The sequence below is a fragment of the Sapajus apella genome, unplaced genomic scaffold (genome assembly GCF_009761245.1).
Source record: "Sapajus apella isolate SASKATOON/1434 unplaced genomic scaffold, GSC_monkey_1.0 scaffold175, whole genome shotgun sequence".
In the NCBI taxonomy this organism is placed as follows: Eukaryota; Metazoa; Chordata; class Mammalia; order Primates; family Cebidae; genus Sapajus; species Sapajus apella.
The window spans coordinates 511551-531638 of NW_022437115.1; the positions used below are offsets into that span (position 1 = coordinate 511551).

At 64.2% G+C, this 20088-nt stretch overlaps 4 protein-coding genes across 10 annotated transcripts; 2 read left to right on the top strand and 2 right to left on the bottom strand.

Moving 5' to 3' along the window:
- The first annotated feature begins 28 nt into the window (after nucleotides 1-28).
- On the top strand, nucleotides 29-3493 carry EME2 (essential meiotic structure-specific endonuclease subunit 2). 3 transcript variants are annotated; one of them, XR_004265396.1, is made up of 8 exons: nucleotides 29-294; nucleotides 531-667; nucleotides 1015-1107; nucleotides 1552-1643; nucleotides 1823-1913; nucleotides 2072-2187; nucleotides 2333-2886; nucleotides 3386-3493. XR_004265396.1 is itself a non-coding variant. In XM_032268047.1 (8 exons), the coding sequence occupies exons 1-8, from the start codon at nucleotides 66-68 to the stop codon at nucleotides 2772-2774; spliced, it is 1119 nt and encodes a 372-aa protein (XP_032123938.1). In that variant the 5' UTR covers nucleotides 29-65; the 3' UTR covers nucleotides 2775-3094. The 3 variants fall into 3 exon arrangements, 2 of the variants coding, with proteins under 2 accessions (XP_032123938.1, XP_032123937.1); XM_032268047.1 differs by lacking the exon at nucleotides 3386-3493 and having other exon boundaries at nucleotides 2333-2522; nucleotides 2604-3094; XM_032268046.1 differs by lacking the exon at nucleotides 3386-3493 and having other exon boundaries at nucleotides 2333-3094.
- Nucleotides 3246-9108, bottom strand: SPSB3 (splA/ryanodine receptor domain and SOCS box containing 3). Of its 5 annotated transcripts, XM_032268049.1 has the most exons (8): nucleotides 8796-8902; nucleotides 7713-7850; nucleotides 7439-7550; nucleotides 4883-5060; nucleotides 4580-4785; nucleotides 4392-4494; nucleotides 4193-4318; nucleotides 3249-3930 (listed from the first exon to the last, which is right to left on the bottom strand). In XM_032268049.1, exons 2-8 carry the CDS (start codon nucleotides 7727-7729, stop codon nucleotides 3584-3586), a joined length of 1089 nt encoding a protein of 362 aa, XP_032123940.1. In that variant the 5' UTR covers nucleotides 7730-7850; nucleotides 8796-8902; the 3' UTR covers nucleotides 3249-3583. The 5 variants fall into 5 exon arrangements, with proteins under 5 accessions (XP_032123942.1, XP_032123940.1, XP_032123941.1 ...); XM_032268051.1 differs by lacking the exon at nucleotides 7439-7550 and having other exon boundaries at nucleotides 3246-3930; nucleotides 4580-4767; nucleotides 8796-9108; XM_032268050.1 differs by lacking the exon at nucleotides 7439-7550 and having other exon boundaries at nucleotides 8796-9108.
- Nucleotides 9109-9296: 188 nt separating this feature from the next.
- On the top strand, nucleotides 9297-14814 carry NUBP2 (nucleotide binding protein 2). Its single transcript, XM_032268053.1, is given in 8 exon segments — nucleotides 9297-9330; nucleotides 12194-12312; nucleotides 12414-12612; nucleotides 13276-13310; nucleotides 13312-13431; nucleotides 13548-13658; nucleotides 13762-13831; nucleotides 14192-14814. Coding segments are annotated over 8 exon segments (819 nt in total). The 5' UTR covers nucleotides 9297-9311; the 3' UTR covers nucleotides 14338-14814.
- A 1078-nt stretch (nucleotides 14815-15892) lies between these two features.
- IGFALS (insulin like growth factor binding protein acid labile subunit) lies at nucleotides 15893-20088 on the bottom strand. The gene is made up of 2 exons (XM_032268126.1): nucleotides 19080-20088; nucleotides 15893-17871 (listed from the first exon to the last, which is right to left on the bottom strand). The coding sequence occupies exons 1-2, from the start codon at nucleotides 19093-19095 to the stop codon at nucleotides 16073-16075; spliced, it is 1815 nt and encodes a 604-aa protein (XP_032124017.1). The 5' UTR covers nucleotides 19096-20088; the 3' UTR covers nucleotides 15893-16072.

Below are 20088 nucleotides of genomic sequence, written 5' to 3' on the forward strand. Positions count from 1 at the left end.
GAGGCCGGTGTTCCAGGCTAAAGTGTTCGGGCGCGACCGGAAGCAAAGGAGAAGCCGTCCTGGCCATGGCGCGGGTTGGACCTGGGAGGGCGGGGGCCTCTCGCCGCGGCCGGAGTGGCCAGCGGCGACCTGCAACCTGGGAGATCTCGGACTCCGACACCGAGGGCCCCGCCCACTCGGAGGCCGCCGCGAGAGCCCGGGACCCAGCTGGGGAGCGCAGGGCGGCGGCCGAGGCGTTGCGGCTGCTGCGGCCGGAGCAGGTCCTGAGGCGCCTTGCGGTGCGCGTGGACCCAGGTGCGGCGGAGCGCGCGGGCGATGGTCGGGGTAGGAAAGGCCTTTCCCGGCCGGGCGGCATTCTCCGTCCGACGGGGCGGTGCGCGCGCGCTGAGGGCCCTGGGGCGGCACCTGCATCCCAGTCGGGGTCTTGTGCCGAATGCAGACTCCCCGGCCCGGGCCCCCAGGCCAGGTAGGGCGCGGCGCCCACGAGGGTGGCAGGAGGCAGTGACCTCACTCCTCTTCCCCGGTCCCAGCCTTCCTGGAAGACGCCGGTGCCGACGTCCTGATGGAGGCCCTAGAGGCCCTGGGCTGCCAGTGCCTCATCGAGCCCCAGCGCCCGGCGCGGAGCCTGCAGTGGACCCGAGCGAGTCCCGACCCCTGCCCCCGCAGCGTGAGTGGTCGCGGGTTCCCGAGGGCCAGCCCCGACTCGACTGTTTTCAGTCCTGGAGCTGTCCCTGGGCAGTGCGGATGGGTAAACCTAGGATAGAGGATGAGAAGTGGAGCTGCCCAAGCCGTTCTGCTGATAAAGAACCTAGCTGGCTGGAGAGGGTTCCGGCCTGAGTGAGGCTGTGGAGACCTGTCCCGAGCTTGCCCTTGACAGGAAAGGGAACACCATAGAGCAGGCTTGGCAGGGCCTGGACTTGGCTGGGGCTACGAACCACGTTGCTGTTGGACTCCCCAGGAAGGGCCTCTGGGGCACCCGGGGCCGAGACAGGCAGCCTGCCGTTGTCCCCACAGCTGCCTCCTGAAGTGTGGGCTGCAGGTGAACAGGAATTGCTGCTTCTGCTGGAGCCGGAGGAGTTTCTGCAGGGCGTGGCTACACTGACCCAGGTACTCAGGTGGCGGCAGGAGTCCCTCTCCACAGTTAGGAGGTGTGGGTTCCCAGCCCGGAGGCGCTTGCACTGTCGGTCCCTGCCCTTGTAGATGGGGCTGCAAGGGACATGGGGCAGGCTGGGACTCCTCTCTGATCCATAACCGTAAAGGTTTCTGGGGTGTGATGGAGAAAGCTTCTGGGAGGTAGACCAGGAATGAGGGGGCTTAGTGGAACTGAGACATGTCCAGGCAGCCATTCCGGGGGTCTCCTTAGCTTCCTTGGCCTCATGGGAGGCACAGAGCTGGTTTTCCCAGAAGGGGTAATGGAGCAGAGGCTCCTCTTGGCACCTCTGGCTCTTTCTCAGGGCTGCTGCTCTTCTGCAAACAGGCCGTGGCCTGGTGGCCCATAGCCCTGAGCCGTAGCCTCCCGTGAACAACTGTACCATGCATTGTCATCTTCAGATCTCTGGCCCAACCCGCTGGGTGCCCTGGATCACCCCCGAGATCACTGCCCGGCCCCACCTGGCTGTCATCGGGCTGGATGCCCATCTGTGGTACCGTTCACGCTTATGCTTACAGCGGTGCCTGGGACGGGGGCTCAGGGGAGGTGGGCACACTTCTGGGGTTGCTGTGGCACAGCTGATGCCACTTCCCCAGGTGGGATCTGGCAGAGGCTGAGCTTGGGCAGGGCAGGTCCCGTGGGGAACGCGGAGAGACAGTCACCTCTGCTCAGGTCTCGCCAGCACGTTCCCCGTGGGACACAGCCAGAGAGCCTGCAGGTGGCCGGTGCGGAGTTGGCCGTGGGCTGGCCAGAGGTGGAGGAGGTGAGAGTCTGTCTGAGCTGGGTGAGTCAGGTGGCCTGGGTCCCACTGATTGGGCTGCTGGCTGGGCTTGTCTCCCAGCCTGGCACGTGGGGCAGCTACCAGCCATGTCCTGGGGAGCCTTCCTCCTGCTCATGCCCACCGGCTTGCCTCCTCCGCAGGCTCTGGTGCTCCTGCAGCTTTGGGCAAATCTGGACGTGCTGTTGGTGGCCTCGTGGGAGGAGCTGAGTCAGCACGTGTGCGCCATCACCAAGGCCCTTGCTCAGTGTCCCCTCAAGTGCGTGACGCCTGGGCTGAAGGGGGCAGGATCGCCTCATTGTAGTGGGGCCTCCCCGGCCTCTTTGAGGGCAGAGCAGCACTGGGTTGCTGCTCAGGAGTGCCCAGGCTCTCAAAGGCCTCTCTCTGTCCCTCCCTGTCTCCAGGCAGTACCGGGAATCCCAGGCCTTTTCCTTTTGCACAGTAGGGCGCTGGGCAGCGGGTGAGCCGGTGGCAAGAGACGGCACAGGGCTGCGCGGGGCCTGGTGGAGGCAGATCAGGCAGTTCAGTCGGGTCAGCCCAGCCGTGGCTGACGCTGTGGTCACAGCCTTCCCCTCCCCGCGCCTTTTACAACAGGTGGGCCCCTCCCTCCTCACAGTCCTGCAGGTGAAGGCCCCGTCCCCAGGTAAGTCCTCTCATGCCTTTGCCCGCCCCCAGGCGTTCATGGCCTGCAGCACGGAGCGGGAGCGCCTGCGCCTCCTAGCTGACCTCCCTGTGATGGCCAGTGAAGATGGGCGGTCCCGCAGGGTGGGGCCTGACCTCTCCCGCCGCATCTGCCTCTTCCTGACCACGGCCAACCCTGACCTCCTCCTGGACCTGAGCTCCTGACCACATCTGGGACCACCAGAACAGCATGCAGCCTTAGGAACAGACCAGACACCCTGCAGGGTGGTGGGGAGGACCCCAGCCACATGTGGACCCTCAGTCTCTGGCTGGGCAGGTCTGATCTCAGGGGGAGGGTATGTGGTTGCAGGGAAAGTTTTAGGCAGCTGGAATGAAAGGAGGGGCTTCCGGCTTGCAGCTGGCAGGAGAGGCTGGTGATTCCTATGCTGAGCCCTGCACACACAGGGGAGCCCAGCAGCAAAGCTGTCTCCCCTACCCCCCCTCCACACACACACAATGTGGCAGGGGCTGAAGGCAGCACCAGGGCCCCACTGCCACCTGGAGGCTTGGGGTGTGGCACCCTCAGCCAGAAACCGTAGGAGACTCCCACGGATGTGGAGGGGCAGCCAGGCCTGGGAGAATGCCCGGGATGCTCAAAAGCCCGGCCTCTGCGTGGATGTTTTGGCTCCCGCCACGGGGTGTTAGACAACAACTCTACATTTATTGCAGTCACTTAGGTCTATGATGGCAGGGCTGCCGCTGACAGCATGCAGAGCAAGTTAGGAACAACGAAGGCCCTGTGGGAACAGCGGGCTCCAGCCAGGCTCTCCTCGCAGCCTCCCAGGAGACCTGGGGCTTGGGGTGGCTGCTTCCCCACCCAGCACAGCAGTGGAAGGGCCCTGGAGCCCCCATAGAAAGGACTGACCCAGCCTCAGGAGGTGAGAGATGGCTCATCCAACTCCACCCTGGAGTGTGGCCAGAAGGAACAGAGAAAATGGCTGTCGCAGCCTAGGGAGCAGCCACTGGGAAGTCGGTCAGGTCCGGCGGCAGCGCTTCCTCTGGCAGGGCCGGGGCTCAGGACTGCTGGGGCGGGCCGATGCCGCCGCCTGGGGATCGGGCGCTGGAGCCTTGCGGCGGCTGCAGCTCATGCTCAGGACCCAGCCCAGCTTGTTGTGCAGCACCTGCTTGAGGCCTGGTGGCAGGGGCAGGCCCTCCAGCGTGTCCCCCGAGTCCGGCCGCAGCTGGCGCAGGCGGTGGCAGCAGAGGTACTGGAGAGAGGTGGCGCTGGCGCAGGAGCGGGTGACTTTCATGCTGCTGCGTGCTGCCGTGGAGCACACCATTGGGTAGAACCTCTTGTTCTGCAGCTTAGTGGCTGCCACGCCTGGAAGGGAGGGCCCAGCCTGAACCCTGGGTAGGGAAGGGGCCAGCTTCCAGGTGCAGCCCCTCAGGCCTCACGCTGCAGTCACCTGCATGCACGTGCTGGCCCTGCCACTCCAGCCCAGCCTCACCATCCCACCCTCTGGGACCCCGGGGCCTCATGCTTCTGGGACGAAGCCTTTCAGGAAACCTCTGTGTCCACTGAGCTGGGGTGGCCACCTCCAGGGTGACAGCTGGGAGGAGCACAAGTCCTGTGACTGCCTCACCTATGCACTTCCTGTTCTTGAAGAAGGTCAGTGTCCCGTGCCAGGTATCCAGGTGCACGCCAATGATGGAGCCCTGGCCGAACCTTGAGGAGAAGCTGGTCTTGTCGCCCTTGTGGTGGAGGAGGCCTGTGGGCAGCCAGGGTCGGGGTGAGCTGAGGAGCCCCAGGCTTGGCCCCGCCCCACCTTGGGCCTCACGCACCCGTGTAGGAGAGGCCCCAGCTGTCCTCGTCCCTGCCCAGCAGGCTGCAGAACGTGTGGCGGTATTTGTCCAGGTCCACATCCGATGTCCCAATGCCCACCATCTAGGAATGGAGGCTAGGCAGAGGGCGTGGGGCTGGGCTGCTAGGGCCAGGCCCCCCAGAAGCACCCTGAGCCAGGGCAACTTACCATGTCAGTGCCGTAGACGGGCGAGGTCATCTTGATCTCCCAGAAGTGCTGGCCCTCCCCAAGCTCCTTGGTGCCCCGGATGGCCGCCGTGCCGCAGCTGTACTCCATGTGGAAGCTGACCTTGCGGTTGTCACAGCTCAGCAGGGTGGCTGATGATTTATTCAGGTCATCCCACACCCAGTCAAAATCTGCAAGAGAGGCCCAGGCTGGGGCAGCCCTGAGAGCTCCAAGGGGCTCCGCCCTGCCTTCCCCCCAGGCCCACCCGCCAGTGTTGTCCCATCAGGGGCCGGCTCCCAAGCTCACACTCGTCTTCCTCTCCACAGCGGCAGTCTTTGCCCCTGTGGGCTGAGTGCAGGCTGCTACAGAAGGAAGCCTCACTCTGCCCGGCACAGTCACAGAACGACTCGCCGGTCACGGGCACCGCGCTGGGGATCGATGGTGGCAGCGTGGAGTACTCGGGGTCTGAGTCCGAGTCGCTGTGCTGGGAGAGAAGGGCCAGCTGTTCCCCACCTTCTGCCCTCTCACCCGTGCCCTCTGCCAGCCCAGCTTAAGTATCTTCCTCCCATGGCCCTCACCCACCCAGGAAAGGATAGGGGTTCAGGCCTCCAAGGATTCCACAGTATCCCAAGTGCACAGCCCAGTCTCCTTCACAACAGGCTCAGCTCTCCCCCATTCTGCACGAGCAGGAGGGCCCTGGAGGCCCGGCTACTGAGCACACTCAAGGCTGCCTGGCCTCCAAGTGGTTTCTAGACAGGGGATGAGCCCTGAGCCGAGCCCAGCTGCCCAGAGCTGAGATGGTGTGGGTACCTTTCCTGCTTGGCCAGCCCTGCTGGGGTCCCAGACAAGACCACTACCCCCTCAGCGGGCCCAGCTGCAGCCACCTGGCCACCCACTACACTGTGGCCCAATGACCTTCCTATAACCTCAGCAGACCCTGCCTTACCACAGGGTCCTGCTGCCCAGCACCCACTACAGGCCCTGCCCCTCCTGATGCCACCTTCAGATGTCACCTCCCTAAGGCTTCTCCAGACCCTTCATTCCTGTTCCTTCTCGTGCTTGTCTGAAGTTCTTTGTCCAGATTCTTGGCTTCTTCCAACAAGAATGTAAGCTTGTGGGAGGTGGCGCCCTTCCCAGCCTCCTCCCTGTCACACCCAGGGGCTAAATGGACCATGGGGTCAGCAGGGAGAGCACTAAGTGAGTGAGGCGTCCCCGTGGCATAGGCCTTGGGACAGTTAGGGCACAGGTTGGGAGCTGTTCCAGAGGGTGATGTGCCCCCAGAAGCCACAGGGAACCATGACATGGGATGCCACCAGCTTTCAGGTGCCAGGCCACTGTCCTCTCCGGAGGGGATGGCCCCACCCCACAGACAAGGCAAGCGCAGAGTACTCTACCCCACTGCCTAGAGGTGGGGGTCCCGAAAGCCAGGGCAGGCCCACGGAGCCAGCAGCCAGGGCACAGAACTGACCACTTGCACTGTAGGCCCAGGGCCAAGCTTCCTGGAGAGGAGACAGGCTACACTCTTGCTAGCTTCTGGCAGAAGGAAGGGAGGTACCCGCCTCCTGCCCACAACATATGCAGGCCCATTTGGTGAAAGAGGACACACAACATGTGTGTCAAGACACTACCCAAACTGCAGGCAGGCCTGCAACCCACAGCCACCAGCCTGTGTGGCCCAGGTGGGCCCAGGACAGTGCTCCAGGCCACATGACCTAGAGGCAGGCGGGAAGGCAGGTTGGGGCCTTTCCCCCGCTGGAGCAGGGAGCTTCAGGAGAGTGCAGGACAGTGCCCACCCAGTGGCTAAAAACCCTGTTTCCCAACATGCCCCCAAAACATAGTGGGCCCACTGGGCTCAGGGAGTCCTTACTCAGAGAGAGGAGCCCAGCCCCTCCCAGGACACCTGGCTGAACCTGAACAATAGCACAGGGCAGCTATGACAGCAGAGAGCAGTGCTGGTCACGCGAGCAGCAGCCCCGGAAGGACACAGCCCATGGTGACCAAGGACAAGCAGCATGCATGTGTCAGACACTGGCCTGTGGACACGCCCACGTCCTCCAAGGCGGGGACAGACTGCTCCAGGGTACAAGACCTGCGGCAGCAGGAAGTGGGGCAGGAAGGCGCAGCCAGTCTTATGCTCTGGTCCGAGGCAGAGCTCAGGAAACCCATTGGGAAGTCATCCCCTATCGGGACCCCTACCCCTCCCAGCCTCACTGCAACCCTTCAGGCCAGGCAGCTGCCCCCAGGGCCTATCAAGGCAGGGGTCAGGGGCCAAAGGTGGCTCTGCCTGCAAAGCCCACAGGCATATCAGACCAGCCATGCCACAAACACCTGAGCTGTTGTGACCACCTTCAGGTTCCTGGGCCTCCCTGAGCAGGGAAGGTGCAGAAATTTCTCCAACGATTTTTTTTTAATACACATATATGTGAACAGCATATGTGTTTGTACCAGCAGAATAAACGTCTGGAAGGACACACAACAAGCTGACTGTCATCACCCCAGAAACCGGCCGGGCAAACCAAAGAATTTTTCTTTTTTCCAGTCTGGGTCTAGCTCTGTCACCCAGGCTAGAATGCAGTTTTGTTCACAGTTCACTGCAGCCTTGACCTCCCTAGTTCAAGCGATCCTCCCACCTCAGCCTCCTGAGTAGTTGGAACTACAGGCGCGTGCCACCACGCCTGGTAAATTTTTAAAATTTTTGTAGAGACAGAGTTTCACCGTGTTGCCCAAGCTGGTCTCAAACTCCTGGTCTCAAGTGATCCTCCCACTTCAGCCTCCCAAAGTGCTAGAATTATAGGTGTGAGCCGCAGTGCCCAGCCCCAGAGCAGAGAGCTTCTGTTGAATGAAACAAAAGCAAATACCAATCTCTCCATACACCATGCTTTTCCCAGGAGAGGGCACAGTGAAGGATGCAGTGTCTGTTTGGAGGCATGTCACCCCTGAGGCTGTGTGTCCTTTGCCAAATTGAAGAGTCTCACTGGACGTGGTGCACCCAGGAGACAGGCCCAGGGTTGGCCTGGTGCTCTGGACTCAAAAGCATGTTTCCCTATGATTCCCTGATCAGCTAATGCCTGCCCGCCTGCCTAGGGCATCTCCACACCTTAGCCCAACCAGGTCCGCCTCACCTGCTGGCACCTACCTGCCCATCAGAGTCATAGCCCCAGTTAGGGGAGCCTGCCAGAGCCACGGCCCGGGCCTCTGCGTCTCGGCGGGCTGCACTCAGGACGAAGTGCCAGGCCCTGCTGCTCCGGGGGCGTCTGGCCATGGTGGAGAGAATCTGTAAGAAAACACAGGCTCTGGGCAAAGGAAGACTCCTTCCAGGCTGGGCCACTGACCTGCTCGAAGGTGGAGACTGCAGGGGGGCGCCGGTGCCCAGCTAGGGCTCCAGAACGCTTCAGGAGCCCGTACCTCACTCCAGGATCTGAGCAGCTCAATAAAACCTAGGTAGAGCCTGCGAAACGCCACCCAGACACCCATGACTCCGGACTGCGAATCCCAGCCCCTCTCCAGCTCCACCTCATGAACCTGGCTGTCCCGCAGGCATCTCAAACCTCCTCTCGCTCCTCCTCCGTCATCCAGTTTGACAAACGGCATCTCCGGCCTTCCAGTTCCTCATGCCAGAAGCACGGCGGTCACCCCTGCCCGACACCTCCCCTTCCTGCCCGGCCCCGCCGCCGCGCCCGCCGGCATCCTCCTCCCGCCACCCGCTCCAGGGCCGCGCAGCCCGTTTTCCCCTCCGCTCGCTACCGCCAAGGCTCCTCGTGAGACGCAAATCTGAAAACCTGCTGAGCGCTGGCCGCTGCGCCGGCATGGCATGCAAAAGGCTGCGAGGGCCAGGTCCGCGCGTCCCCAGCCGCCTGCCGGGCCCCTCGCCGGCTCCGGGGTCCCCGCGCTGCGCCCCGCGGGTTCCGCCTCGCCTTCCACAGCCGACCCTTGCGCCGGGCTCGGGGCCGGCAACGCCCGCTGGAACCGGGTCGTAGGGAGGCTGGGTGGATCGCGGCGCCCAGACCGCCGAGCCCTGCCCAGCGCCAGGCGAGTGCGGGTGCAGCCGGAACCGCCCTCCGCGGCGGCCGCCCGGCCCAGCTGTCCCCTCCTGCGGGCGCGCGGGCCCCGGAGAGGAACAAAGGCGGCGCCCTGGCCGCGCTGCTCCCGCCGCGCCCGCAAGGTCAGCGCGCCCGCCCAGAGCCCGGGACCGCGGCCCGCGCCCCCCTACGCCGCTCACCTGCAGCCCCCGTCGCGCGCTCAGCCGGCCAGGCCCTGACCCACTTTCCGCCCAGGCGCGAGACGTAAACAATCCCCGCCCCCTGCGCCCATTGGCTCCGGCGACGAGGGGCGGGCACGCCCGGCTAGGAGCTTCAGAAGAAGGGGGCGGGAGTCAGGAGACAAAGCTACTGCCTAGAGGTTTCAGTATCTGTCAATCCCGAACCAACATTTCTATTGGTCAACATCCAAGAGGTTGGAGACAAAGCCCGCGCGCCCATTGGCGGCCGGCGGGAGGCGGTTCCGCAGTCCAAATTGACACAAAAGTAGGTCCGCCTCCATGTCCTCATCTGCGCCGGAATCTGAGGGACCGGCCCGAAGAGATTTGATTGGCTGAGACGGCAGGAATAGGCCTATCAAGAGGATCCAGGGGCGGGCGCGCACTGCCCATTGGCTAGAAGGCCCTTCGCTCTGGTTGGAAGGCTGACGGCCCGCGGGCGGAAGCGCCGGGTAGCCGCGAGCTCCGGCCGGCGGCGGGATGGAGGCGGCGGCGGCGGGTGAGTGCGGGGCCGGCACAGGGCCTCACTTGGGACCCCGCCGCGCCCCTTTCCGGGGCGGCCTCGCTGCGTCGCGCACCTCCAGTGCGACCATCACCGGCCTCCGTGGCTGGACCGAGCCAGAGGTCGCGGCGCGGGCGTTTTCTCTACACGGTCGTTTCGCGCATGCTGCGGCTTCGATGTGAAAACCCCGTGACCCCGGAGACCTGAGTCGTGGAATTGGGGAGGTTTTATTTTTATTTATCTATTTAGAGACGGCGTCTCGCTGTGTTACCCAGGCCGGAGTGCAGCGGCGTGATCTCGACTCGCTGCAGCCTCCGCCTCAGCCTCCCGAATAGCTGAGATTCAGGCTCCCGCCACCACGCCCGGGTGATTTCTGTACTTTCAGTAGACACGGGGTTTCACCCTGTTGGTCAGGCTGGAACTCCTGACCTCGTGATCCACCCACCCCTGCCTCCCACAGTGCTGGGACTGTAGGGGTGAGCCACCGCGCCCGGCCTAGGGGGAGGTCTTAAAGGGAACTGTGTTGAGCACCACTTTGCAGGCGGGAGTGGTGGCGCCCGTGGGCCCCACTGTCTTGGAGGTCGCCAGGTCGAGGCCCTGGTCCTGCTGCACCGCAGCCTGGTGAAGAGCGACACCCTGTTTCTAAATAAATCATATGCGCATAGTCATGAAAGTAAGACAGCAGCCAGCGTTTCATATGCTTTTAGTTCTTCGAGGAAATGGCGCTCTAAGCCTTTAGAAATGTGAAAGTTTCATCAGACAGAATTCACGCAGTGGGTATGAGCCCTTTGCCAGATGAGCACCACGGGCCCTCTTAAGTAGTGGGAGCCGCATTTACCTGCGAGACCTGGAGTTCTGACCAAAAGGAAAACATTCTTCGGACAGCAAGGTCTGGTAGCACAACCCTGACAGGTTAGAAACCCAGCGCTGGAGTCTTACTCCAGAGGAGAAGCCTGGAAAAGCCGGACTTTCTAATCAGGAAAGTTACTACAGAGTAAGGCTATTGCTGAGATTGATGGAAGCTTTTTGATGTGTAGACATGGGGTCTTACTCCATTACTGAGAGTGGTCTGAAACTCTTCCGGGACTGAAGTGACTCCTCTTTGGCCTCTCAAACTGCTGGGATTACAGGTGTGAGTCAGTGCACCTAGTCCAAGCTTTTATATTTTGGGGATGTGGGAGACAGAGGTTGTCCGCGTCTCCCAGGCTGGAGTGCAGTGGCACATTGTCGATCTCGGCCCACTGCAACCTTCGCCTCTCCGGTTCAAGCAGTTCTCCTGCCTTATCCTCCCAAGTAGCTGGGATTACAGGAATGCGCCACCACACCTGGCTGCTTTTTTAAGTCTTTAGTGGAGGGTTTTACCAGGTTGGCCAGGCTGGTCTCAAACTCCTGACCTCAGAGGGTCCACCCGCCTTGGCCTCCCACAGTGCTGGGATTACAGGCGTGAGCCACCGCGCCCAGCCCTAAGCTTTCTTTACGTGGGGAAAATAGGCACATAAAAATTCGAAAGGCCTAGTCCGGGCAGGTCACAGCTGCAGCACCCGGCAGGCCCACACTGACTGCGCTTTGCCGGGTGTCTGCCTAGGAGCTGTTTCAGTTTGCTGAGAAGTGGAAAGTTCTTGTTCTTGGGGAACCCTCAGGGTTGTTGTCTGGGAGGGACCTCCCCCTCCCAGTTGCCTGACACTGGCGTCCGTGCCCGGAGTGGTGCTCAGCCCAACTCGCCAGATGGTCACAGTCCCCATGTCTGCCAGTGAGGAGAGCCCCCGGGGGTTAGCACTGATGGCCGCTGGCAGTCGGGACCCAGGCCTCACGGGGTCCCCGGCAGCCGCAGACATGCTTGCCAGGCTCTGCACAGTGCACCTCCAGTATCTCTTGGTATTAAAAGTGATTTACGTCAGAACCTCTTTGATTGCTTCCAGGGTGACCGTGAGGCCCTGGTCTCAGGGCTGGGTGTTTGCGGGAGTGTGGGGCTGCCCTTTCTGCGAAGACCACAGGCAGGCTCTGTAGGTCCGAGGACCTGCCTGCATGCCAGGTTGCCCTGGGAGGTTGTGGACTTGGGAGCCTCTCAACCTGCTCTTGAGAGGTGGGTCAGGAGGAGGCGTTGGTCCTCCGAGGACCTGTCAGGGATGGAGCAGCTTGCTGGATACAAGGGGCGTAGCCTCAGCGGTGGCGCTGAGGGGAGAAGGCAGGGGTTTGTCAGAGTGTCTGCACACAGCAGACCCTACCTCGTGGCAGGGACAGGATGAGACCCTGGAAGGAAGAGGAACTGGGGGACAGGGCTGTGCGGGGAGTGGTCGGCGGCCCTCACCTACCGCGCATTGCAGGGCCGAGAGCCAGGGGTCGCCGACGTGCGACGCATGGTTGTGGCCACCCTGGGCCCTCAGCTGCCAGCGTCCCTCCTGAGAACTGGAGGCTCAGGGCAGCCTGTGCTGCCTCTGCTGAGTCCGGCTGCACAGGCTGGGGAAAGAGTGGAGTCTCTTCTGCCTCCCGTTAGAAATAGCGGGGGGCTGGCAGTTTGATGATCATGTCGCTCACGTTTGCTAGCTTGCACACACACCTGCGCATGAAGGAAGGCATCACCCTTGCCAGCACTGAGAGGCACGTTGGCACTTTCTGCTCTTAGCAGCGCCGCCTCAGGCAGGTGCAGGAAGTGCAGTGGTCTTAGAGGGACGCTCGCTGGGCTGGGGCTGCAGGGCACCCGGCTGGAGGTCTTTACATCGGGTTGATACGGGACAGGGGCTGCCTCTGGGTCTGGCCATTCCCTACCACTCCGCTGTGGGTGCGGGAGGTGCTGGGCAACCCCGTGTGTTTGGGTACAGTGGGCGCGGGGGGCCCTGACCTTCCTCGTGCTTCTGACCAGAGCCTGGAAACCTGGCCGGCGTCAGGCACATCATCCTGGTCCTGTCGGGAAAGGGGGGCGTTGGGAAAAGCACCATCTCCACGGAGCTGGCCCTGGCACTGCACCATGCAGGCAAGAAGGTGAGCGCCCTGACCCTCACTGGGCGGTGCCCCGGGCAGCCGCCCGCATCCCCTCGGAGGCCTGGCAGTGCCCCTGGCCTAGGCTGTGCTGCTCCTTGCAGGTGGGGATCCTGGACGTGGACCTGTGCGGCCCCAGCATCCCCCGCATGCTCGGGGCGCAGGGTAGGGCCGTGCACCAGTGCGACCGCGGCTGGGCACCCGTCTTTCTGGACCGCGAGCAGAGCATCTCGCTCATGTCCGTGGGCTTCCTGCTGGAGAAGCCGGACGAGGCCGTGGTGTGGAGAGGCCCCAAGAAAAACGGTAATAATGGGCGGGGCGCCGCTGTCCTGGGGAAGGCGGTGAGCGTCGGTGCTGGCCTCTTCCGTGGAAATGCTCCCTTCTAGTAGCCGGGCCTGGGGACCCACACGTGACACCACGACCAGGGACGGCACTCTGGCTGGTGGTGTGGCTTAAGTTGAGTCCATGCTGTCACGCAGCCAGAGGGGTGGGCTTGCCGAGACCCTGGCCATGGCATGCAGGGATCTGAGGCCCCAATGTGGGAGGTCGTGGGGGTAAAGCTGAGGTGGTTCTGGTGCCTCTGGAGCAGGGAGAGGCTGGTGGGAGTGAGGTACAGGCTTGGGGTGCACCTGTGGAGTGTCTGCCACGGAGAATGTGAGTACTCCCACTTGTGGGTACAGACCCCCGAGGGTCCTGGCTCCGTGTTCTGATTTGGGGCCTCGGGGAGTCAGCACGTACTTTGTGGGCAGGGGTGATACGCTGTAGATGGCCCTGGCCCCATCTCTGCTCCTGGTCAGGGCCTGGCTGGCTCCTGCAGTGGGCCGGGACCTTCCAAGAACCTGTGATGGAGGCTGGTGGCCGGTGACGCATGCTGGGCTCCAGCCCCTCAGTCTGACCTGGCCAGTTCTTAGCAGCGTGGGGCCGCATGTGCAGACCTGCCCTGCCCTGACAGCCCTGTCTTTGCAGCACTGATAAAGCAGTTTGTGTCTGACGTGGCCTGGGGGGGAGCTAGACTTCCTGGTGGTGGACACGCCCCCGGGGACCTCCGACGAGCACATGGCCACTGTGGAAGCCCTGAGGCCCTACCAGCCCCTGGGGGCCCTTGTGGTCACTACACCTCAGGTACCGCCAGCCTTCCGGAGCCCCTGTGGGCAGCTTCCCAGTGGGCTGGGCCAGTGTCCCTGCCTGTGCACCTGGCCCAGCCTGGCCGACTGGCAACCTTGGCTCCTACCCTGCAGGCGGTGTCCGTAGGGGATGTGAGGCGTGAGCTGACCTTCTGCAGAAAGACGGGCTTGCGGGTGATGGGGATCGTGGAGAACATGAGTGGCTTCACCTGCCCACACTGCGCGGTGAGCCCCGGGGGCTGCAGGGCCGAGGCAGCACCTGATGGCGGGGGTGGCAGGCAGGCCGGGTGGGGCCTTGTGTGGCGCTGGGCTCACCACCCTCTCTTAGGAGTGCATCAGCGTCTTCTCCAGGGGCGGCGGGGAGGAGCTGGCCCGGCTTGCTGGGGTGCCCTTCTTAGGTGAGTATCCTGACCTGGTGCTGGGGTCCCGGCCTCCCTGTCCACAGCCTCTGCCCTGGGCGGGCTTGACCTCTGTGACCCCAGCGCCCGAGGGGAGGAGGGGACGGGAGCTGTTTCCTCCTCTCTCCTCAGGCCACACGCAGCACTGTGACCTGTGGCTCATCCACCCTCGGCCTTCTCAAGGCATGCTCAGGGGCCACAGGACCCAGCCGGAGGTGGAAGCCTCTGGGCAGCACCTCCGCCCCCTCTGTGGCCTCGGGTGGTTCGGATGGTGTCTGCTTTTGTCCAGCCGAGCCCATGCTGGGAGCGGGAGGTGTGAACACGGTGCCCTCGCCTCCCTGGCTTCACTGTGCTGTGCAGGCTCTGTGCCCTTGGACCCTGAGCTCACGAGGAGCCTGGAGGAGGGCCATGACTTCATCCAGGAGTTCCCTGGGAGCCCCGCCTTCGCCGCGCTCAGCTCCATAGCCCAGAAGATCCTGGACACGACACCCATGTGCCTTCCCTGACTAAGGCCACCCTGCAGCTGCCTCCCAGAGCCACCGAGGACTCTCTCCAGCTTCTCAGAGCAACGGAGCGGCCTGGGCTCAGGTCCGGGCCCTGCAGGGGCAGGCCCAGGCATCGTGATCAGGGGAGCGTCTCCCCAGCCAGCCCTGCCCCAGGGAGGAGTCGGGCGTCAGCAGCTCTGCCTGCATGGCCTGTGGCTGAGAGGGCAGCTCGGGGCCGGGTGCTCTGGGGCCATGTGGCAGGCGGCCTGGGGCGTCGTCCATTCACGTTTCCCACCTGCACCCCGCGGCCGCGTGTCCACACAGTCACAGAGCCCCTGGGACTCCTGCAGGCCTCACGGGGCCCCAGGTCCCCAGCAGCCTGGGGTCACTGTGGTCTGTGTTCAGCTGGGGAGGTGCCTCCTAAGGGAGTGAACTGACCTCAGACATGTCTTCTAAGTGGGAGGAGCGTGCCATTAAATGCACTGCCATGGTTACAAGTCTGATGCTTCTAGAGTTTTCTGTCCTTAGGGGTCAGACGGCATCCGCTTCTGTCTTCCTGGGCTGGGCTGGTGAGTCCTTAGCTCCATTGTCAGCCAGCCCCTGTTCCTTTCGTGGGAGTTCAGAGAGATTTTATGATAAACCTGAGACCCAGTGGCTTTGCCATGGAAGAACAGCCCCCCAGACACTGCGGGGGCCCCTCCGAGGGACTGAGACCAGAGGTGGGGGATAGGGGAGCTCTGAGTCGCAGGGGCCCCTGCAGCTCTTCTCAGGGAGACGCAGAAGGAAAGCCATTCCAGAAAGCAGAACGTGCCATTTTTCCCAAAGGAAGAGCTGGGCCTTCAGCAGGGGAGGACCCTGGAGGTGAGGGCCAGGAACCAACCCCGCCGTCCCTAGGTAGGTGGGAGGATGCCGGGGTCCTGCTGCAGGGGTGGCTGCCCACGCCAGACTGACGCCACGCCCTGTGCTCACTGCCTGCCCCACCTCAGCCGCGCACTGGCTGCTTGGTCCTCTGGGCGATGCCTTGAAGAGGAGGGGTGAGTTGTGGAGCTCCCAGGATTCGAGTTGGTGCCGTTTTCCTGAGGGGAACCCGGGGGGCAGCCGCAGGGATCAGGAGGACTCAAGGGGGTCGGTCGGCCACTGAAGTGGAGGGGCTGTGTCCCGGCAGGGGCTCTGGGCATGGCCAAGCCCCTCAGGGCAAAGGTGAGGATACCAAGGCGCACCCAGACAATGCCACCCTCCCCTCCCCTAAGCCAGGTGTGTTTTTTTGAGGCAGTCTTGCTCTGTCGCCCAGGCTGGAGTGCAGTGGTACAATCTGGGCTCATGGCAGTCTCTACCTCCCAGACGCTGGTGATCCTCCTGTCCCAGCCTCCCTAGGACCACAGGCATGGGCTGCCATGCCTGGCTAATTTATTTTTTTGTGGGGATGGGCTCTCCCTGTGTTCCCCAGGCCGGTCTTGAACCCGTGGGCTCCAGCAATTCGCCCACCTTGGCCTTGCAAAGTTCTGAGACCCCACGTGTGTGCCACGCACCCAGCCCCCTTCCCTGATTTCACGCTTGCAGTCACGCGCTGCGCCCATTAGATTCAACTGTGTTTGCCTTTAATTGATAACACCGGGGGAAGGCTGCCGCGCCTCCCACCCCAGTCAGGCCCTTCTGTCTTTCAGCAAGGGCACAGCACGGGGCCGGATATCTGCCAGGCCCCGAGGACGCAGAGGACCTGTCCCCTGCACAGGGTAAGCCACGCGAGGGGCCCCGGTCAGCAGGGCATGAAGTGGGCCTCACTGAGATCCCGCAGGTCGAGGCCGGTGACCTCGGGCGGGCTGGCGCAGGTGATGTTGTTGTAGGTGTATGTGGGGGGCTGGCAGTCGTCTCCCTCACAGACGGCCCGGACAAAGCGGGGCACAGCGCGGGGGTTCTGCAGGGCGAAGTCCCGTAGCGCCTTAAGGGGGCAGTGGCAGTCCCAGGGGTTCCCCTGCAGCCACAGGAGCTCCAGGCCAGGGGGCTGCGGCGTGAAGGTCCGCAGGGAATTGTTCCTGAGGCTGAGGTAGCGCAGCTGCCCCAGTGGTGCCAGGAGGCCGTCGGGCAGTGCCTCCAGGCGGTTGTGCGAGACGTCCAGCCAGAAGACCCGCTGCAGGGGGCCCAGGGCGTCCGCCGGCAGCTCCACCAGGCGGTTGTGGGACAGCAGCAGGTACTCCAGCTTGCCCAGGCCCTGGAAGAGCCGCGGGGGCAGGTGCGTGAGCCGGTTGGCGGTGAGGTCCAGCTCCTGCAGCTCCGCCAGCCCCCACAGGCTCTGCTCTTCAATGCCCTCGAGGCCGTTGTCCTTGAGGAAGAGCCGGCGCAGCCCCGAGAGGCCGGCGAACGTGTGCGGGCGGACGCGGCCCAGGCAGCTGCCCTCCAGGTGCAGGCTGTGCAGCTTGCCCAGGCCCCGGAACACCTGCTCGGGAAGGTTCCGGAGACAGTTTCCGGAGAGTTTCATGACCGCCACGTTGGCGAGGCCGAGGAAGGCGCCCGCCTTGAGCTCCTGCAGCTGGTTGTGGTCCAGCGTGAGCACCTCGAGCTGGCCCAGGCCCTCGAAGCTGCGCTCGGCCAGCTGGCGGATGCGGTTGTGGCCCAGCTGCAGCTCCTCCAGGGAGTGCAGGTCCCTGAACGTGCGGGGCCGCAGGCCGGCGATGGCGTTGTGGGACAGCCGCAGCACGCGCAGGCCCAGCAGGCCGGGGAACGTGTCCTCCAGGAGCCCGGCCACGCGGTTGTGGGACAGGTCCAGCCAGCGCAGCGCCTTCAGGCCCAGGAAGGCGCCGGGGGCCACGGCGGCGATGAGGTTGCGGTCCAGGTAGAGCTTCTGGAGCCGGGGCAGCTGCGCGAACACGTTGGCCTTGATGGCCCGCAGCGCGTTCCTGCTCAGGTCCAGCTCCCGGAGCTCGGCCAGGCCGCTGAAGAGCGCAGGCTGCAGGTAGGCCAGCCTGTTGCCCGCCAGCACCAGCTCGCGCAGGCCGCCCAGGCCACGGAACGCCGCGTCGGGGAGCACGGCCAGGCCGTTCCAGCCGAGGTTGAGGTCCCAGAGGCTGCCGAGGCCCTCGAAGAGCCCGTCCTCCAGCCGGCTCAGGCGGTTGTTGCTGAGGCCGAGCGTGGCCAGCGCGGGCGTGTGCGCAAACGTGCCCACAGCCAGGCTGCGCAGCTGGTTCCGCTCCAGGTGCAGGTGGCACAGGTTCTGCAGGCCCAGCAGCGCCTGCGGCTCCAGGCTGCCCAGCAGGCCACCCTGCAGGTTGAGGAAGCCCAGGCTAGAGAGGTTCTGGAAGGCCGCCGGGGGGATGGATGACAGGTTGTTCCCGTCCAGCCACAGGGCCTGGGTGCCGCCCGGGATGCCGTCTGGCAGGCGTGTGAGGTTCCTGGAGCTGCAGAAGACACTCAGCTCCTCTGCGTCGCCGTCATAGCTGCAAACACAGGCGGCCGGGCACGCTGGGCCCTCGGGGTCCCCCGGTGTTCCGGGCTCTGCTCCCTCCAGGCTGCAGGGGCCCAGTACCACCCAGGACAGCAGCAGCGCCAGGGCCAGGTCTCCTGCGGGGGGAGAGGCTTGGGGAGGCAGCCCAAGGCAGGCTCTGCCCTGTGAGGCTGATGCCAGAACAGCTGAAAGCGGCACTCGGGTGCAAACGCAGACCCCAGCTCACCCCCGAGACGCGAAGAAGCCGGTGAGCCCCCCGGGTCCTCCAGCTCAGAAGCTTCCCACCCCAGGGGACGGTGGAGTGGCCGCCCCGCCCGGCTGCACAGACACCGAGGGCTTGGCTCTGCATCTCTACGCAGGCCACGTGGGCTCAGCCAGGCTGGGGCTTGGGCCTTTCTGACCATGTGGCAACTGCACGCTGGCCTGGAGGAAGGGGAGGGAGCTGAGCCGTGGGCCCAGGTCTGGCCATTTTCAGAATATTTTCAAGTCGGTCTGGGTGGGCACTCACTCGCTGCTCTCAGAGGCAGAACAGGGGTCTAGGCACCTTCTGCCCGAGTTAGGCCCCCTCAGCGGGGTCTCATCTTCCTGCATCCAGGCCTCAGCCCAGTGCTGTGTAGAAGACCTGGGCACCAGTGTTGGTGGGCAGTTAGGAACTCAGGCCTCGGCTGCCACGGGTCACATTGCCTCTCAGGACAAGGTGCCACAGGCCCTACAGACCCGGCCAGGGCCAGCAACCTCCCAAACAGCAGTGACCCAGAACCTCTACAGCATGGCCTGACCCTGTCCTCAGAGTGTGGGATCGCTGCGATGGTGGTGGGTGCAGTCAGGTGGAGCCCCCCAAATGCCCTTCTGTCACGATCATTTGGGGGTGGCCTGAGACAGCGCTAGAGCTCAGCTCAGGCTTAGGGGTGGTAGAAGCCGCAAGGGAGCACCCCACAAAGACAGTGGGGTAGAAGCCACCATCTCCTGCCTGGGCCAGGCCCACAATGCAGGGTGTGAGGGGCACCTCCCCCGTTACTGTGCCCGCCATTCTGGGAGCTAAAGGCTCCTGCTTGCCCAGCCTATGCCTGGCACTCCTCCCTGCACCGCTGCCAGCACCCTTAGGATTGAGAACAGGATGGAGACCCTCTGGTGCCAGGCACAGCTGTGTCCCCTTCCCAACCCCAGCAGCCACATTCCCCCTGGGCTCCCCGGAGTCCCCCCAAGACCCCCAGAGCTGAGCTCTGCAGAGCTTCCCTGGGGACCACACCCGGCCCCTCCCAGTGGACTCAGGTCATGGTCTGGCCACCCCCAGGGCAGGTATTGGGGACACTGGGGGGCTCACCTTTCCTCAGGGCCATCCCGAGTGCAGGGCAGGCCACAGGTAGCAGCGAGGGAGGGTGCGTCTGCCGCGCTGGCCAACCCTGCCCTCTGGATTTCCCCACTGTGGGGCAGCCTGCGCCTGTCACCTGGCTGGCCCAGCCCAGCTGGCCCCAACTCTGTTAACCCCCTCCTGCCGGGCACCTGGCATCTGCCCCAAGCCCTGGGGTACAGACAGTGCAGTGGGTGAGGGAGCTTCCGTCGGGGCCCGTGGTGGGCTGTGGTGGGGCTCTGGGGGCTGATGGCCAGTACCCGGGCCCCCTGCAGGGCTGACTGGGGAAGGCTGAGCAGCGGGGCAGGAGTGGGGGCCCCTTGGAGCAGCCTGGGAGGGGCTGGGGCTCGGGCTGCTTTGGGGAGCCCAGGGCTTTACCAGCTCCTGTTGTGGACAGGGGCCCCCCAGGCAGCTCCTGGGGTCCTGACCCCACCCCTGGCCTGAACAGACAGCTACATGGGGCTCAGGGGCTACCACCCCTTCCCCGTGCCCTGCCTAGCTGTCCACCTCCTCCCGGGGGTTCCCTAAAGCCTGGGTGGAAGCAGCTATTTGGGATCCAGGCCAAGGGTGCTGTCCAGGGCCAGGCCTGTCCCTGCCTCTCCCGTGACCCCGGGGCACTGGTGTCTCGCCACTGCCCCGCCTCCAGCCTCTTCTAGGAATGCCTGGCAGGGTGGTAGCCCCTGTTTGCTTTTGCCCTGCACCATCCTCGGGGAGGGCATGGGGGTGGCCCGGCGGTGGGAGCCAGGTCTGGTGGCCCAGACAAGCCCCCCTGCCCCTTGCTGTAGCCCGCCTCTGGTGAGGGCCTGGCCGCCCCACAGTGACTTGTGTGCACAGAGGGCACAGGAACATGTGCCTGGCCACGTCCGAGGTCACCCCTGGGCTCTGTCTCCACCTGCCTACAGTGGCCCCTGGTTCCCCTCCACCTGCTCAGACCACTTCCCAGCTGGTCACTGCCTCCAGCAGGGCCTGAACAGGTGCAGCC

What these genes read in the sequence shown, in the direction of transcription:
- SPSB3 (XM_032268048.1), bottom strand. Translation starts at nt 8,148, where the DNA reads ATGACGGAGGAGGAGCGAGAGGAG. An exon ending in CGGAGGAGGAGCGAGAGGAG is followed by an intron (nt 7,851 to 8,124) that starts GTTTGAGATGCC and finishes GTTTTCTTACAG; the next exon opens with ATTCTCTCCACCATGGCCAG. An exon ending in CTGTGGAGAGGAAGACGAGT is followed by an intron (nt 4,786 to 4,882) that starts GTGAGCTTGGGA and finishes GGGCTGCCCCAG; the next exon opens with CCTGGGCCTCTCTTGCAGAT.
- EME2 (XM_032268046.1), top strand. Translation starts at nt 66, where the DNA reads ATGGCGCGGGTTGGACCTGGGAGGGCGGGGGCCTCTCGCCGCGGCCGG. An exon ending in GGGCTGGATGCCCATCTGTG is followed by an intron (nt 1,644 to 1,822) that starts GTACCGTTCACG and finishes ACCTCTGCTCAG; the next exon opens with GTCTCGCCAGCACGTTCCCC. An exon ending in GCTGGCCAGAGGTGGAGGAG is followed by an intron (nt 1,914 to 2,071) that starts GTGAGAGTCTGT and finishes CCTCCTCCGCAG; the next exon opens with GCTCTGGTGCTCCTGCAGCT.